The sequence below is a fragment of the Somniosus microcephalus genome, chromosome 26 (genome assembly GCF_052327205.1).
Source record: "Somniosus microcephalus isolate GS21.2 chromosome 26, FLI_Smic_1.0, whole genome shotgun sequence".
In the NCBI taxonomy this organism is placed as follows: domain Eukaryota; kingdom Metazoa; phylum Chordata; class Chondrichthyes; order Squaliformes; family Somniosidae; genus Somniosus; species Somniosus microcephalus.
In genome coordinates, this window is record NC_141012.1 from 1,882,778 (window position 1) to 1,900,291 (window position 17,514).

Sequence of the window (17,514 nt, forward strand, 5' to 3'; positions counted from 1 at the left end):
ATGCAGTTTCAGTTTGTCTTTCTATCTCTTGCATTGAGTGAACGTCACGACATTGAGTGGCCGCTGCTCTGATTGGGTGAAGATTATGGACTGTCATGTACACGATTAAAAATCCTATGTTGGATTAAGTTTAAAAGTACAGAATCTCATAGAAACACACCTATTAAACTAGCGCCGGGTCTCCGCCACAAGACCCACCCAGGGAAATAACACCAGTTAATGCACTTAGTGATGAGCAAGCCGTTTGTGTGGGAAAAGGTTTAATATTGTTACAAACAACCAGCCATTTATCACATGCTAGTGAGGGAGCAAGGCGTGCCCAGTGCCACCCGGTGTATTTTGACTGGGCCCGATGTTGTGTGTACCCGGGATAGCCAGCGCTGCCCATGGTAACTGGTGCCAGGGCGGGTCACACACCTGATCCAGGTAGCTCAGCCTCGGTGATGTTCACAGGTAGCGGTGGAGCCACGTGAACCGGCCCGCGTCACTGTCCCCCTGACTACATACTGTACACACAGCTCCTGCCCAGAGTCTGCGGGACCCCATCTACTTCACAGTCACTAAAACACCTGCAACTGCGAACGAACTCCCCACCTCGCCGTCCCCAGGTACAGTCCGCCCGACCACGGAATAATCCGCCAGGGAAAGGTCAGGTTTGTCACATTTCAGAATCTTTCCATTCTTTGGGGACAAGAAGTAATTCAACGGAATATTGGATTCGTTCTAGGGGTCAAATCGGGATTTTTGGGATCATTTTAAAACGCATTTCGTTTCAAGATTTGATTTTAATTTATAAATAAACTCTAAAATTCATTAAACAGGTAAACTCCCGATCGGTGACCGTCTTATTTCGTTTAATCTGCGTCTTTCAGTTAATTTGGGTTTAATTTTTTTTGGCAGATTCTGTGCGTCTAAAAATTAAACTGAATTAAAAATATTTAAATGTTTATTGGAAATGTCGCTGAGTCATTTAATCGTTTAAATAATCAGGATCCAAAAACTCTTCGATCTGGAAATAATTCAGTGATTAATGATCTAATTTTAGTCACTTATAGCAACCTCGTTTTAATAATTTATTTAAATTAGTACATAAGAAAATTCTGAAATTTTCTTTAAAGAGGTTGCAATAAGTTTAAAGTTTTAAAAAGTTGTTGATTATTTTGTTTAGGAGTTGATAGTTTAGGAAAGTGTCTGAGAAACTTGGAAAGAGCAGCGCTGAATGATTGGAATGTTTCTGATTGGTTTTGGAATGTTAATTCGTGCTAATCTTTTCCTTTTTTCACCCAGGCTGGTATTTCTGGAGGCTCCCTCCCCGGGGACTCTCTCCCTGCCGGGTTTGCAGGGACTGGCCGGGTTTGCAGGCAGTGTCGTTAGCTGATTGCGGACAGTAAGGGTCAATCGCTACTCACACTACCATCAAAACAGGCCGCGGCTCTCCTGTGCACCAGCACCTCCTGCAGGCCAGTGTCTGCATCGACCGCCTCGCCGGCACTCTCTCTCCCGCAGACCTTCAGCGGCTTAGCGTCCTGTAATAACCTCCTACCCCTCACCTTCCTTTCCAAACCCCTCCATACTATTGAATTCATTTTCTAACGATATCGCAATTCGTTTATTTATCTATTTACTTACAGAAATATAGATTGAAATTAACAAGTTAGATTGCATAGGTCAAAGGAGCGATAATACTGTTACACGAGGTCACAATCTAATCTAATCTAATTGGGGATATTTGAGGAGCTGGGTCAGTCAGTCGGTCCAACCAACTTCTGATCAACAAAGTTACCGATTTCACCAACTTTACAGCTTCATCAACTGATATTTTCTCTTAAAATCGCATTATAAATGTAAGATGTTTTATCCCAAATCATTTGTTGATTTATCCGTGGAAAAATGTCACTCGTTACATTTACCAAGAGTTGGTTAATATTAATTAATAACAATGTTCATTATATCATTTATTTATTGACGAGATGTTTGGTCCCAGGAGAGAGTTTGTATTTGAAACATTTGTTGGTTTTACTAACACAAAGTTAAGATGAACTTTCTGCACAGTTTGTATTCTGTGTTTGTCTGCTGGAATCCAGTGCCGATTGTATTTGGTAAACGCCTGGTTGCTAGGCAGTGTAGTTAGCTGATTGGTAACCACTAACTAAGCAATCACTAACCACACAGCCAGGCAAAAAGGACGGGATCACAGCCTGGACTGGGGACTGGAGCAGGTGTCGGCACAACAAGAAGCGAAGGAGAAGAGGGAATGTCACAGAGATAGATTTTAGCAACTGTTCCCAGAGACTGGCGCGCACAGGAGGCACGGCCAACACGATTCTGGTTCAATACGTGTCCTTCTCTTTTACATTCTATGTACTGTGTGTGCCCAGGTGAAAAGGGGGCACTTTGTTCATTTGATTTCTATTGATGACACCTGTCATCCTAATTGGCACTCAGTAGAAACTGTTTCCATACCTGCTGGGTTTGTGTGTTTTTCAGTGAATAAAAATATTTGTTTGCATTTGATGTTGTTTCTGTGCTGAGGTTAATATCATTGTTCCAGATGAGCTTCGCCTTCAGCCCATCCTTTGAGGGGTTAACATCTCTCCAGTGCAGGATTCATGAAGGGAAGGCAGGGGAAGGGGGGCAGAGTTTAGGATGGCTGGTTAGATGGGGCATTCTGGAGTTCACTGGGATTTATCTTTGTTGAGGGGGATTTTGTAGAATCTTTCTTTCCTCAGTAGATTGAATGGCTGGATAGAGTCCGCGAGAGAACACATTGCATGGCGTTCATGGTGCTCCCAGGAGCAACCATTAGGCGGGACTGAGGGATGAGAGCCCCCACACCACCCCGCATGTTTCTGGGTTCTGTCCCCCTCTCCCACAGACCCCTCCATGCCCAGTGGTGCCCGGGTCTGTCACAGGGAGGCGATTTGAAGGGTTCAATGGCCTTTTCTCATTCACTGCTCTCTCATGTAATTCCACAATTGCCGTGTAGTTTTGATGCACTGAATTACCGCGAACGAGTCATTGTCACAGGGTTACACTTCCGTGAAAGCAAATTTAAGGAAACATTTTGCAAGGCTTTAATTTTGCAGGCGGTCAACCGTGAATGTGACAGAAACATTGACAATGATTTGACTTTTGTGATGAGCAGATGGTTTGGAAGCTGCAGAATTAAGAAAAGAAAGACTTACATTTCTATAGCGCCTTTCACCGCCTCAGGACGTCCCAAATTGCTTTACAGCCAGTGAAGTATTTTTGAAGAGTAGTCACTGTTGTAATGTAGGAAACGCGGCAGCCAATTTGTGCACAGCAAGCTCCCCCAAACAGCAATGTGATATTGACCAGATCATCTGTTTTAGTGATTGAGTAAAAATATTAGCCAGGACACCTGGAAAACTCCCCAGCTCCTCTTCGAAATTGTGCCATGGGATATTTTATGTCCACCTAAGAGTTTAACATCTACAGTAAATATAACAGGTAACATGCAAACTCCGGAACTCGAATCCTCCTCAAACTGTTAATCAACACAGTGGAGCTGGATTAATGCAGTGTAAACATTTCTGTGAAATGTTGTGCTCATCGAGGTGAGGGATGTCAGTGCTGAGAGTGAAATACTTTTACACTTTTCATGCACTCAGCATCAACATCAAGAAACCTCTAGGTCACTGTGGTATGGGTTAAATACAAAGGAAGGCTCCCTTTCATGTGTCCCTACAACTCCCAACCTCAACAGTAGCACCATTACTGGACCAGTGTGACTCTTGTATTTCCCACCTGTGCCCTGTTTAGTGAGATTTACGAAGCGGTGGGATGAGCTGTGGTTGGATCCAGATCCACTTTAGGAACAGCCAGAAGACGAGAAAAGACTTTCTGAGATGGCATTGAATCCTGGTCCCAAAGGTGAACGGAGCATCGTATGTTAATGCACGGAGTTATACTGTTCTTCGGCTGTGCTTCACATCAATATAACAATGTCACTGCACACTCAGTGAAACAGATGGAATATTCTGTTTCTCATTTCAGCAGTTGATCTCCACCCATATCCTCCCTCCACTGGTATCCATATAGGAGCTGAAATCTCGAGACTCATACCCTTCAATAAAATCAGCGGTTCTCTGCTTTTTAAACTCGGAAAGTACTAAATTGGAAAGAGTAGAGGAAAGCTGATGTAAACCGAGCTGTAGTTAGAATAATGGGATATTAGTAATGATTGACTGAAATTTCACTGACAGCGAAGCTAACAATTGGCTATGGCGTTACACAGGCAAAATAGGAGATGGAGCACGCGGTGTCTGCGGGCACGCTCGAAGCCTTCCGCGACCGGTGGGCACCGCGGGGACTGGAGTGCATCATCACCCCGGCCAATCACATTTTAATTTAAGTTGTTAAGTTTTATTTAAAGTTTTATTAGTTACAGATTATTTGTTTAACCACCCAAAACCAGAAGAGTACACAGGCAAAATATGCTCTTTCCTGGATTCAGTTTAAAATCCAGCCAGCAAGATTCATATAACAATAAGATCTCTCAGACACACACCTTTACCTGTGTCTGTGCTGAATGTTCTTGCACTTTGGAGAAAGACCATTATAAGGATCAGTTCTAGTGCCACTTTTGCATCACAAATGACAAATCAAGAAAGTGCTTACATTTATATAGCACCTTTCACATCCCAGAGCGATTCACAGCAACACATTCCTATGGAAGTGCAATCATTCTTGTGTCATAGGCAAAAGCAGAAACTTACTTTTTAGCAGTTATAAATATCATCTTCGGTCAGTGAAACTTCAGTCAAACATTACTATACCCCTTAACAATTATTAAGATCAAAGGCAGTGGTATCATTGCACTCATGTAACCAGTACCAGTTAGCTGGGGGGGGGGGTATGCTGCAGCTTTAATCAGACATTCTCAATAGCATCAAACTTCAGGAAAACAATACTTTTTAAAATAACATTTAGAATATTGGCCCATAATTTGTGGTCAGTGGCAATGCAATAGTGATCGCCACAGACCTCAGAGAAAGCTGCCCAGGAGATCGTGCGATCTCTGTCATGAAAACTTTAGGTTTCTTGATGTGTAATTGATTGTAGCACTGTGAAAAGGGGATTCCTAGCATAGTGCAGCAGTGCCGCCAGCAAGCTGTCAAAGCAGCCAATCACATTGGAGAATTCTCACAGACAGCAAACCAGGAAATGAAAAGCAGTGACATATCTGCACTTTTAAAAAATGTTACAGCGAGAACAATAAATATTGGGACATACACATGGAGTTAAGGTAAAAGCTGAAATGTCATGAACATCTGATAAATTTTTATCATAATAGAGAAATTTGACATTCCACAAATATAAAAATAGTTTTCAGAGCCAAAACGGTTGTTTAACAGTCAAATACGCTGTTAAAGCCCCAGTTACACCTATTCCAAAAAGGCTTAACATTTAATGGGGTATTTAACAGTGATATTACCACGGAAAAATCCAAGTTTTCGTCAGTTCCCCTGATTTCACTGATTATTGGCTATGGGTGGGTCCACAGCGCAGCCAGTGTTGGAGCAGTGAATGATTCACCCCACAATAAGAATAAAACCAGACAGACCACCCGGCATCGACCTCAGCACCAGCTACGGACACAACGGCACACCCAGCCCAGTCAACCCTACAAAGTCCTCCTCACCAACATCCGAGCACTTGTGCCAAAATTGGGAGAGCTGTCCCACAGACTAGTCAAGCAACAGCCTGACACAGTCATACTCACAGAATCATACCTTTCAGCCAATGTCCCAAACTCCTCCATCACCATCCCTGGGTATGTCCTGTCCCACCGGCAGGATAGACCCAGCAGGGGTGGCGGCACAGTGGTATACAGTCGGGAAGGAGTGGCCCGGGGAGTCCTCAACATTGACTCCAGACCCCATGAAGTCTCATGGCTTCAGGTCAAGCATGGGCAAGGGAACCTCCTGCTGATTACCACCTACCGCCCTCCCTCAGCTGATGAATCAATACTTCTCAATGTTGATCACCATTTGGAAGAAGCAAGGGCACAGAATGTACTCTGGGTGGGGGACTTCAATGCTCCACTGCTGACCGAGCTGGCCGGAGTCCTGAAGGACATAGCTGTCAGCCTGGGCATGCGACAGGTGGTGAGAGAAACAACATGGGGGGAAAACCTACTTGACCTCATCCTCACCAATCTACCTGTCGCAGATGCATCTGTCCATGATAGCATTGGTAGCAGTGACCACTGCACAGTCATTGTGGAGATGAAGTCCCGTCTTCACACTAAGGACACCATCCATTGTGTTGTGTGACACTTCCACCGTGCTAAATGGAATAGATTCAGAACAGATCTAGCAGCTCAAAACTGGGCATCCATGAGACATTGTGGGCTATCAGCAGCAGTAGAATTGTATTCCACCACAATCTGTAACCTCATGGCCCGGCATATCCTTCACTCTACCATTACCATCAAGCCAGGGGACCAACCCTGGTTCAATGAGGAGTGTAGAAGAGCATGCCAGGAGCAGCACCAGGCGTACCTAAAAATGCAGTGCCAACCTGGGGAAGCTGCAACACAGGAGAATATGCATGCTAAAAAGTGGAAACAGCATTCTATAGACAAGGTTAAGTGACCCTACAATCAACGGATCAGATCAAAGCTCTGCAGTCCTGTCACATCCAGTCGTGAATGATGGTGGACCATTAAACAATTAACGGGAGGCGGGGGCTGCATGAATATCCCCATCCTAAATGATGTTGGAGCCCAGAACGTGAGTGCAAAAGACAAGGCTGAAGCATTTGCAACCATCTTCAGCTAGAAGTGTCGAGTGGATGATCCATCTTGGTCTCCTCCTGAGGTCCCCACCAACACAGAAACCAGTCTTCAGCCAATTCAATTCACTCCACGTGATATCAAGAAATGGCTGAGTGCACTGGATACAGCAAAGGCTATGGGCCCCAACAACATCCCAGCTGTCGTGCTGAAGACGTGCTCCAGAACTAGCCATGCCTCTAGCCAAGCTGTTCCAGTTAAGCTACAACACTGGCATCTACCCGACCAATGTGGAAAACTGCCCAGGTATGTCCTGTCCACAAAAAGCAGGACAAATCCAATCCGGCCAATTACCACCCCATCAGTCTACTCTCAATCATCAGCAAAGTGATGGAAGGTGTCATTGACAGTGCTATCAAGCGGCACTTGCTCACCAATAACCTGCTCACTGATGCCCAGTTTGGCATCAGCCAAGACCACTCAGCTCCCAATCTCATTACAGCCTTGGTCCAAACATGGACAAAGGAACTGAATTGCAGAGGTGAGGTGAGAGTGACTGCCCTTGACATCAAGGCAGCATTTGACCAAGTCTGGCATCAAGGAGCTCTCGTAAAACTGAAGTCGATGGGAATCAGGGGGAAAACTCTCCACTAGCTGGAGTCATACCTAGCACAGAGGAAGATGGTTGTGGTTGTTTGAAGTCAATCATCACAGCCCCGGGACATCGCTGCAGCAGTTCCTCAGGGCAGTGTCCTAGGCCCAACCATATTCAGCTGCTTCATCAATGACCTTCCCTCCAACATAAGGTCAGAAATGGGGATGTTCGCTGATGACTGCACCGTGTTCAGCGCCATTCACAACTCCTCAGATAATGAAGCAGTCCATGCCCGCATGCAACAAGACCTGGACGACGTTCAGGTCCTGGGTTATGTCTTATGTCGTCTCTGGTTCCTTTGCCAATCACCAATCTGTGTCCTCTGGTTACTGACCCTCCTGCCACTGGAAACAGTTTCTCTCCATTTACTCTGTCCAGACCCCTCATGATTTTGAACCCCTCGATCAAATCTCCTCTTAACCTTCTCTGCTCTGAGGAGACCACCCGCCGCTTCTCCAATAACTGCAGTCCCTCCTCCCTGACACCATTCTGGTCAATCTCTCAGCTATTTGTTGGGATCTTTCTGTGCCCTTTGCCCACTGTCTCAGTCACGTGCGCGGAGAACGCCATCTCCATGGAGACCGTTGCCATGGGAGAGGGCCCGCCCCTCCTGGCTGCCATGGGGACGACGCGTTCGCTGATTGGTCGCTCAGCCTCCCGCTCACATCGGCGAGGTGGGTGAGCCGCGGTTGCCATGGGGAGGGAGGACCGCGGTTGCCATGGGGAGGGCGGGCCGCGGTTGCCATGGGGAGGGCGGGCCGCGGTTGCCATGGGGAGGGCGGGCCGCGGTTGCCATGGGGAGGGCGGGCCGCGGTTGCCATGGGGAGGGAGGGCCGCGGTTGCCATGGGGAGGGAGGGCCGCGGTTGCCATGGGGAGGGAGGGCCGCGGCCTGGGCGATGGGTGAGGAACCGCGGGTCGGAGCCGAGGGGGAGCCGGGCCTGGGGGAGCCCCGCGCCCATTACACGGTGTTCGCGGGCTCCTCGCTGGAGGACGTGGCCTACGCCAAGGTGTTCTGGAGCTCGCTGTCGCTGCAGCCGCCGCTCGAGTCCCGCCTGGTGTCCGGGGACATCAAACAGCGGCTCAAGGTGGCGCAGCCCGCCCGCCACTGGGGAGGTGAGAGAGGAGGGGAGGGAGAGGGAGAGAGAGAGAGAGAGGAGGGGGAGAGAGAGGAGAGGGGGGAAGAGGGGAGAGAGAGAGGAGGAGAGAGAGGGGGAGAGAGAGAGAGAGGGGGAGAGAGAGAGAGAGAGAGAGAGAGAGCCCTAGAGGAGTATAAAAAGTGCAGGGGGATACTTAAAAAAGAAATTAGGAGAGAGAGGAGGGGCCATGAAATAACACTGGCGAGCAAAATAAAGGAAAATCCTAAGGTGTTTTATATAAGTATATTAAGGGCAAGAGGATAACTAGGGAAAGAATAGGGCCCATTAGGGACCAAAGTGACAAACTGTGTGTGGAGCCAGAGGATGTAGGTGGGGTTTTAAATGAATTTTTTGCATCTGTGTTCACTATGGAGAACGACGATGTGGACATAGAAATCGGGCAGGGGGACTGTGATATTAGCATCGAGAGGGAGGAGGTACTAGCGGTTTTAGCAGGCTTAAAAGTGGATAAATCCCCAGGCCCGGACGAGATGTATTCCAGGCTGCTGTGTGAGGCAAGGGAGGAGATTGCAGGGGCTCTGACACAAATTTTCAGAACCTCTCTGGCCACAGGGGATGTGCCAGAGGACTGGAGAACAGCTAACGTAGTACCATTATTCAAGAAGGGTAGTAGGGATAAACCAGGGAATTACAGGCCAGTGAGCCTAACATCAGTGGTAGGGAAATTATTGGAAAACATTCTGAGGGACAGAATTGGTCTCCACTTGGAGAGGCAGGGATTAATTAGGGATAGCCAGCATGGCTTTGTCAAGGGAAGATCATGTCTGACCAATTTGATTGAATTTTTCGAGGGGGTGACTAGGTGTGTGGATGAGGGTAGTGCAGTGGATGTGGTTTACATGGATTTCAGTAAGGCTTTTGATAAAGTCCTGCATAGGAGACTGGTCAGGAAGGTAAGAGCCCATGGGATCCAGGGTGCCTTGGCACATTGGATCCAAAACTGGCTTAGTGGCAGAAGGCAGAGGGTGATGGTGGAAGGTTGTTTTTGTGACTGGAAGCCTGCGTCCAGTGGGGTACCGCAGGGATCGGTGCTGGGTCCCTTGCTGTTTGTGGTCTACATTAATGATTTGGATGTGAATGTAAAAGGTATGATCAGTAAGTTCGCAGATGACACGAAAATTGGTGGGGTGGTAAATAGCGAGGCGGGAAGCCTCAGGCTACAGGACGATATAGATGGGTTGGTCAGATGGGTGGAACAGTGGCAAATGGAATTTAACCCTGAAAAGTGTGAGGTGATGCATTTTGGATGGACTAACAAGGCAAGGAAATACACAATGAATGGTAAGACCCTAGGAAAGACAGAGGATCAGAGGGACCTTGGTGTGCATGTACATAGATCCCTGAAGGCAGCAGAACAGGTGGATAAGGTGGTTAAAAAGGTATATGGGATACTTGCCTTCATTAGCCGAGGCATAGAATATAAGAGCAGGGAGGTTATGATGGAGCTGTACAAAACGCTGGTAAGGCCACAGCTGGAGTACTGTGTGCAGTTCTGGTCGCCACACTATAGGAAGGATGTGATTGCTTGGAGAGGGTGCAGAGGAGATTTACAGGATGAAGCTGGAGCGCTTCAGCTATGAAGAAAGATGGGGGGGGGGGGGTTGTTTTCTTGGGGGTGGAGTAGAGAGGCTGAGGGGGGACCTGATTGAGGTATACAAAATTATGAGGGGCAAGATACGGTGGATAGAAGAAGCTTTTCCCCTTAGTAGAGGGGTCATAACAAGGGGGCATAGAAGTCAGGTAAGGGGCATGAGGATTAGAGGGTTTGGGGCAGAGGTTAGAGGGATGTTGAGGAACTGGAACTCCTGGAGGGTGGTGAGCAGGAACTCCTGCTGAAAGGTGGTAAGAGGAACCCTCACTTAGAGCATGGAGCACTTGAAATGCCATAGCATACAAGGCTACGGACCAAATGCTGGAAAATGGGATTAGATTAGATAGGGTTGATGGCCGGCGCGGACGCGATGGGCCGAAGGGCCTCTTTCTGTGCTGTATAACTCTATGACTTATGAGGGAGAGGGAGGGGGGGAGAGAGGGAGGGAGAGAGGGAGGGGGGGAGAGAGAGAGGGAGGGAGAGGGGGGAAGAGAGAAAGAAGGGGAGAGAGAGAGAGAGAGAGAGAGAGAGGGGGGGAGGAGAGAAAGAAGGGGAGAGAGAGAGAGAGAGAGAGAGAGAGGGAGAGGGGAGAGAGGGAGAGAGAGGGGAGAGGGGGGAGAGGGGGAGGGAGGGAGAGGGGGAGAGAGGGAGGGAGGGGGGAGGGGGGAGGGGAGGGAGGGAGGAGGGGGGGAGAGAGAGGGAGGGGGGAGAGAGAGAGGGAGGGGGAGAGAGAGGAGGGGGGAGAGAGAGGGAGAGGGGGTGAGAGAGAGGGGGGAGAGAGGGAGGAGAGTGGAGGGGGAGAGAGAGGGAGGGGGAGAGAGAGAGGGAGGAGAGAGAGAGGGGAGGAGAGAGAGGAGGGAGGGAGAGAGAGAGAGGAGAGAGAGGAGAGGGAGAGAAGAGGGGGGGAGAGAGAGAGGGGGAGAGAGGCGAGAGAGAGGGGACAGAGAGAGAGGGAGAGGGAGAGAGAGAGAGGGGGGAGGGAGAGAGGAGAGAGAGAGAGGGAGAGGGAGAGGGAGGGAGAGGGAGGGAGAGGGGGAGAGAGAGAGAGGGAGAGGGGGAGAGAGAGAGGGAGAGAGATGGGAGAGAGATGGGAGAGAGATGGGAGAGAGGAGGAGAGGGAGAACGGGGAGAGAGAGGAGGAGAGGGAGAGGGGAGAGGGAGAGGGGAGAGAGAGGGGGAGAGGGAGAGAGGAGGAGAGGGAGAGGGGAGAGGGAGAGGGGAGAGAGAGGGGGAGAGGGAGAGAGGGGGAGAGGGAGAGAGGGAGAGATGGGGAGGGGGAGAGTGAGGGAGAGAGAGGAGGAGAGGGAGAGGGGAGAGAGAGGAGGAGAGGGAGAGGGGAGAGAGAGGAGGAGAGGGAGAGGAGGGAGAGAGAGGAGGAGAGCGAGAGAGAGGGAGCGAGGGAGAGAGGGAGAGGGGGAGAGGGGAGAGAGAGAGAGAGGGAGAGGGAGGGAGAGAGAGAGGGGAGAGAGGGAGAGAGAGAGGGAGAGAGAGGGGAGAGAGGGAGAGGGGAGAGAGAGGGAGGAGGAGAGGGAGGGGGGAGAGGGAGAGGGGGAATGGAGAAACATAGAAGATAGGAGCAGGAGTAGGCCATTCAGCCCCTCGAGCCTGCTCCGCCATTCAATGCGATCATGGCTGATCATCCAAACTCAGTACCCTGACCCTGCCTACTCCCCATATCTCTTGATTCCTTTAGCCTTAAGAAATATATCTAACCCCTTCTTGAATATATTTAATGAATTGGCCTCTACTGCCTTCTGTGGTAGAGAATTCCACAGGTTCACCACTCTCTGGGTGAAGAAATTCCTCCTCATCTCAGTCCTAAATGGCCTACCCTTTATCCTTAGACTGTGATCCTTGGTTCTGGACTCCCCGACCATCAGGAACATCCTTCCTGCATCTAGTCTGTCCAGTCCTGTTAGAATTTTATAAGTTTCAATGAGATCCCCTCTCATTCTTCTAAACTCCAGCGAGTATAAGCCCAATCGACCCAATCTCTCCTCATACGTCATTCCCGCCATCCCAGGTATCAGTCTGATGAATCTTTGCTGCACTCCCTCCATGGCAAGAACATCCTTCCTCAGATAAGGCGACCAAAACTGCACACAATACTCAAGATGTGGTCTCACCAAGGCCCTGTACAACTGCAGCAAGACATCCTTGCTCCTGTACTCGAATCCTCTCGCTACGAAGGCCAACATACCATTTGCCTTCTTAACCGCCTGCTGCACCTGCATGCTTACCTTCAGCGACTGGTGCACAAGGACACCCAGGTCTCGTTGCACTTCCCCTTCTCCCAATCTATTGCCGTTCAGATAATAATCTGCCTTCCTGTTTTTGACACCAAAGTGGATAACCTCGCATTTATCCACATTATACTGCATCTGCCCAATCACCCAACCTGTCCAAATCATACTGGAGTATCTCGGCATCCTCCTCACAGCGCACACGCCCACCCAGCTTTGTGTCTGATGCACTATCAATTGCTACAAAAGACTGGAGATTGAGAAAGTAATAAACAGGCTTTTATTACCAAAGAACAGAGCATGCCTCTTGTGGTTGCCTGGTATCCAAAAGGGCCGGAGGCTTCTGAGCAGCGACCTTTATACCCAGCCATGAGGGTGGAGCCAGGGGCGGAGTCAGCTGAGGCATGCACAGACAAGTACAACAATATGCAAGAGTGAACAACAGTACTAACAGTGGTGAACAACAATACTAACAACAATGGTTTACCACATTCACCCCTTGTTTAGAATTGAGTCCGGCGGGGAGAAGTGCACTAAAAATTCGTGTACTGAAGTCTATCAGGAGGCCTTGTAAGCCGTCCTGAGCGTCGCAGCAGCGGCGGTGATGGTGCAGCATCCAACGGTGAACCCGGTGTCTCGTTCAGAGGAGGTGTAGCAGGTGGCGGACCCTGGGGCTGCTGCATGCCGTCTACAGGGGTCAGAGCATGGGTAATGGGAGGTAGCGATGGTGGTCTCTCAGAGGCACCCGAAGGTGCGAGGTCTCGTGCGGGGACTGTGTCCTGGGGGTAGGCAGGAGTAGCGGTGGGTGGCGAAGAGGGTGTTTCAGGAGCACCTGCAGGTGCGAGGTCTCGAATGGAGACTGTGTCCTCCCGCCCGTCCGGGTACACCACGTAAGCATACTGCGGGTTGGCGTGGAGGAGGCTCACCCTCTCGACCAGGGGGTCCGCCTTATGGGTCCTCACGTGCTTCCGCAGTAGGACGGGACCTGGAGAAGTCAGCCATGTTGGTAGCGAAATCCCCGACGTGGACTTCCTGGGGAAGGAGAACATTCTCTCGTGAGGAGTGGCATTGGTGGGTGTACAGAGCAGCGACCGAATGGAATGGAGCGCCGCAGGGAGGACCTCCTGCCAGCGGGAGGTCGGAAGGCCCTTAGATTTTAAGTTTAAAAGGACTGCCTTCCAGACTGTCGCATTCTCCCTTTCCACCTGGCCGTTACCCCGGGGGTTGTAGCTGGTGGTCCTGCTTGTAGCAATGCCTCTCGCGAGCAGGTACTGCCGAAGTTCGTCGCTCATAAAAGATGAGCCCCTGTCGCTATGGATATAGCTAGGGAAACCGAACAAGGCGAAGAGGTCATTCAGACATTTAATGACCGTGGTACTGGTCATGTCCGAGCAAGGGATGGCAAACGGGAAACGGGAGTACTCATCAATTATATTGAGGAAGTACACATTGCGGTCAGAGGAGGGGAGGGGCCCTTTAAAATCGATGCTCAGCCGCTCGAAGGGGCGCGTGGCTTTGATCAGGCTCGCTCTGTCTGGCCTATAAAAATGCGGCTTGCACTCGGCACAGATCTGGCAGTTCCTGGTCATGGTCCTGACCTCCTCGATGGAGTAGGGCAGGTTACGGGATTTGATAAAATGGAAGAACCTGGTGACCCCCGGGTGGCAGAGGTCATTGTGGAGGGTCTGTAGCCTATCAACCTGCGCGTTGGCGCACGTACCACGTGATAGGGCATCTGGGGGCTCATTGAGTTTCCCGGGCCGGTACAAGATATCGTAATTGTAGGTGGAGAGTTCGATTCTCCACCTTAAGATCTTGTCATTCTTGATTTTGCCCCGCTGCTTATTATGAAACATAAAAGCCACTGAACGCTGGTCAGTGAGCAGGGTAAATCGTTTTCCGGCCAGGTAATGCCACCAATGTCGCACGGCTTCCACAATGGCCTGGGCCTCCTTTTCGACAGAGGAGTGTCGAATCTCGGGGCCCTGGAGGGTCCTTGAGAAAAAGGCCACGGGTCTCCCCGCCTGGTTAAGGGTTGCAGCTAGGGCAAAGTCGGATGCGTCGCTCTCCACTTGAAAAGGAAGGGACTCATCCACAGCGTGCATTGTGGCCTTCGCAATGTCTCCTTTTATGAGAGTGAAGGCTGCACAGGCCTCTGCTGTCAGGGGGAAGGAGGCGGACTTGATGAGGGGTCGGGCTTTATCCGCATAGTTGGGCACCCACTGAGCATAGTAAGAGAAAAACCCCAGGCATCTCTTCAGTGCTTTCTGGCAGTGGGGGAGGGGGAGCTCCATAAGGGGGCGCATTCTATCGGGGTCTGGGCCGATGACTCCGTTCTCCACTACGCAGCCAAGAATAGCAAGGCGCGTAGTACGAAACATACATTTGTCTTTGTTGTATGTGAGATTCAGCCGCTGGGCCGTCCGGAGGAATTTCTCTAGATTAACGTCGTGGTCCTGCTGGTCGTGGCCGCAGATGGTGACGTTGTCTAGATATGGGAAAGTGGCCTGGAGCGCGTTCTGGTCAACCATCCGGTCCATCTCCCGTTGGAAGACAGAAACTCCGTTGGTGACGCCGAAGGGAACTCTGAGAAAGTGATAGAGCCGACCGTCAGCTTCAAAAGCTGTGTACTGGCGGTCCTCAGCCCTGATGGGGAGCTGGTGGTATGCCGACTTCAGATCAATCGTCGAGAACACCCGGTATTGTGCTATCTGATTGACCATGTCAGATATGCGGGGGAGTGGATATGCATCCAGCTGGGTGTAGCGGTTGATCGTCTGGCTGTAGTCAATAACTAGGCGCTGTTTGCCGCCAGCCTTCACCACCACCACTTGTGCTCGCCATGGGCTATTGCTGCTCTCGATAATCCCTTCCTTCAGGAGTCTCGCTACCTCGGATTTAATGAAACCCCTATCCCCGGCACTGTAACGCCTACTTTTGGTAGCGATGGGCTTACAGTCGCGGGTGAGGTTAGCGAACAAGGAGGGGGGGGAGACTTTAAGGGTGGAGAGGCTGCAAATGGCGCGCGGCGGGCGATTTAAAAACTGCTGGCTGCAGACTGTGAGAGGGGGGAGGGGTCCACCATACGCTAAAGTGACACTCTTAAGGTGGCACTGAAAATCCAACCCCAGTAGGACGGCAGCGCAGAGATGGGGCAGGACCAGAAGTTTAAAATTTTTGTATTCAGTACCCCGCACTGAAAGAGTCACCATACAGTAGCCACCGACGTCCGCTGACTGGGCTTTGGAAGCCATAGAGATGCGATGACGCGTCGGCAGGACCGGGAGAGAGTAACTGCGCACCGTGTCGGGGTGTATAAAACTCTCCGTGCTCCCGCTGTCAAAAAGGCAGGTAGTGGCGCGGCCGTTTACCGTAATGTCCATCATGGACCTGGACAGTTGATGCGGGAGAGATTGATCCAGCGTCACGGAAGCCAGCGTATGTTCAAGCGTGTCGATGCGGTCGTCCGATGAGGCGGTGTTGGAGTCCGGGTCCCCCGTAACCAAAGTCGGAGGCGTCCAAGATGGCGGCCAAAATGGCGGCGCCCACGGTCCCGATCCCCACGCGGCTGGGGGAGCCCAAGATGGCGGACAAGATGGCTGCGCCCACGGTTCGCACGCAGCGCTGCTGGCGTTAGCGGTCTTCCCTTTGCAGGCGCTAACGTAGTGACCTTTCTTCCCGCAGCCGGAGCAGGTAGCATTCTTCGCGGGGCAGCGTGCTCTAGGGTGTTTAGCTTGGCCACAAAAATAGCATTTTTGTGCCTTGGACATCGCTGCAGCAGTCGGAGGTGGCGGTCCCATGGCCCAAGATTGCGGCGTCCACGACGCGGGGCGATGAGGGGAGAAAGCGTCCATATTTCTGTGGGCCGCGTCGAGCGAGAGCGCGAGGGACACTGCCTTTGTCAGGTCTATTTCACCCTTCTCCAGCAGCCTCTGCCGGGAGTAGTCGGACCTTAGACCCGCAACGAAAGCGTCTCGTATCAGTCCCTCCGCATGTGCCGCGGCCGATACTTCCTTGCAGTCGCAGCCGCGTCCGAGTACCCGCAGTGCCCGTAGGAAGGCTTCCACCGATTCCCCGGGCTGCTGTCTGCGAGATCTTAAAAGGTGCCTGGCATAGACCGTGTTAACCGGGCGTGCATACTGCCCTTTCAGTAGGTCGATAGCCGCCGCGTAGGTCGTCGCATCTTGGATTAAAGTATAGACTTGGTGGCTCACCTTCGAGGCCAGGATTTTCAGTTTATTTTCATCAAGAGTCACGGTCGAGGCTTCCAGATACGCCTCAAAGCAACGCAGCCATTGTGCGAATTTAGTCGACGAACCCGCTTCTTGGGGGTCTAGGTCCAGGCATGTTGGTCTGAGGGCTCGCAGCAGCGCCTGCTGCTCAGCGTTTTGCGCCATCGGTTGATCAGCATCCGCAGCCAACATTTAACTTTGGTAATAAAATTGATGCACTATCAATTGCTACAAAAGACTGGAGATTGAGAAAGTAATAAACAGGCTTTTATTACCAAAGAACAGAGCATGCCTCTTGTGGTTGCCTGGTATCCAAAAGGGCCGGAGGCTTCTGAGCAGCGACCTTTATACCCAGCCATGAGGGTGGAGCCAGGGGCGGAGTCAGCTGAGGCATGCACAGACAAGTACAACAATATGCAAGAGTGAACAACAGTACTAACAACAGTGGTGAACAACAATACTAACAACAATGGTTTACCACAGTGTCATCTGCAAACTTGGAGATATTACATCTAGTTCCCTCGTCTAGATCATTAATATATATTGTGAATAGCTGGGGTCCAAGGACCGATCCCTGCGGTACCCCACTAGTCACTGCCTGCCACTCGGAAAAAGACCCGTTTATTACAACTCTTTGCTTTCTGTCTGCCAACCAGTTCTCTATCCAAGACAATACCTTGCCCCCAATCCCATGTGCCTTAACTTTACATGCTAATCTCTTATGCGGGACCTTATGCGGGAGCGGGGGAGAGGGGGGAGAGAGGAGGCGGGATGGGGGCCGGGGTGGGGCCGCTGGGGAATCGGTTCTCTGCTGGGACAGAGCCCGAGAGGCAGGTGGGGGTCCCGGATAGTGGAGAGGGATTGAATTGAATTGA

At 50.7% G+C, this 17,514-nt stretch overlaps 1 protein-coding gene and 1 long non-coding RNA gene across 3 annotated transcripts in view; both read left to right on the forward strand.

Annotated features, from left to right (window-relative positions):
- The first annotated feature begins 291 nt into the window (after nt 1-291).
- On the forward strand, nt 292-2,514 carry LOC147100207 (uncharacterized). The gene is made up of 2 exons (XR_015073739.1): nt 292-648; nt 1,288-2,514. It is a non-coding gene; the product is annotated as an uncharacterized LOC147100207 (long non-coding RNA).
- Nucleotides 2,515-8,289: 5,775 nt separating this feature from the next.
- hoatz (HOATZ cilia and flagella associated protein) overlaps nt 8,290-17,514 on the forward strand; it is an 88,353-nt gene continuing 79,128 nt past the window's right edge. For both annotated transcript variants that reach the window (XM_085967649.1, XM_085967650.1), the window contains exon 1: nt 8,290-8,529. In XM_085967649.1, the coding sequence (XP_085823775.1) occupies nt 8,313-8,529 (217 nt within the window). In that variant the 5' untranslated portion in view covers nt 8,290-8,312. The remainder of the gene's footprint in view (nt 8,530-17,514) is intronic.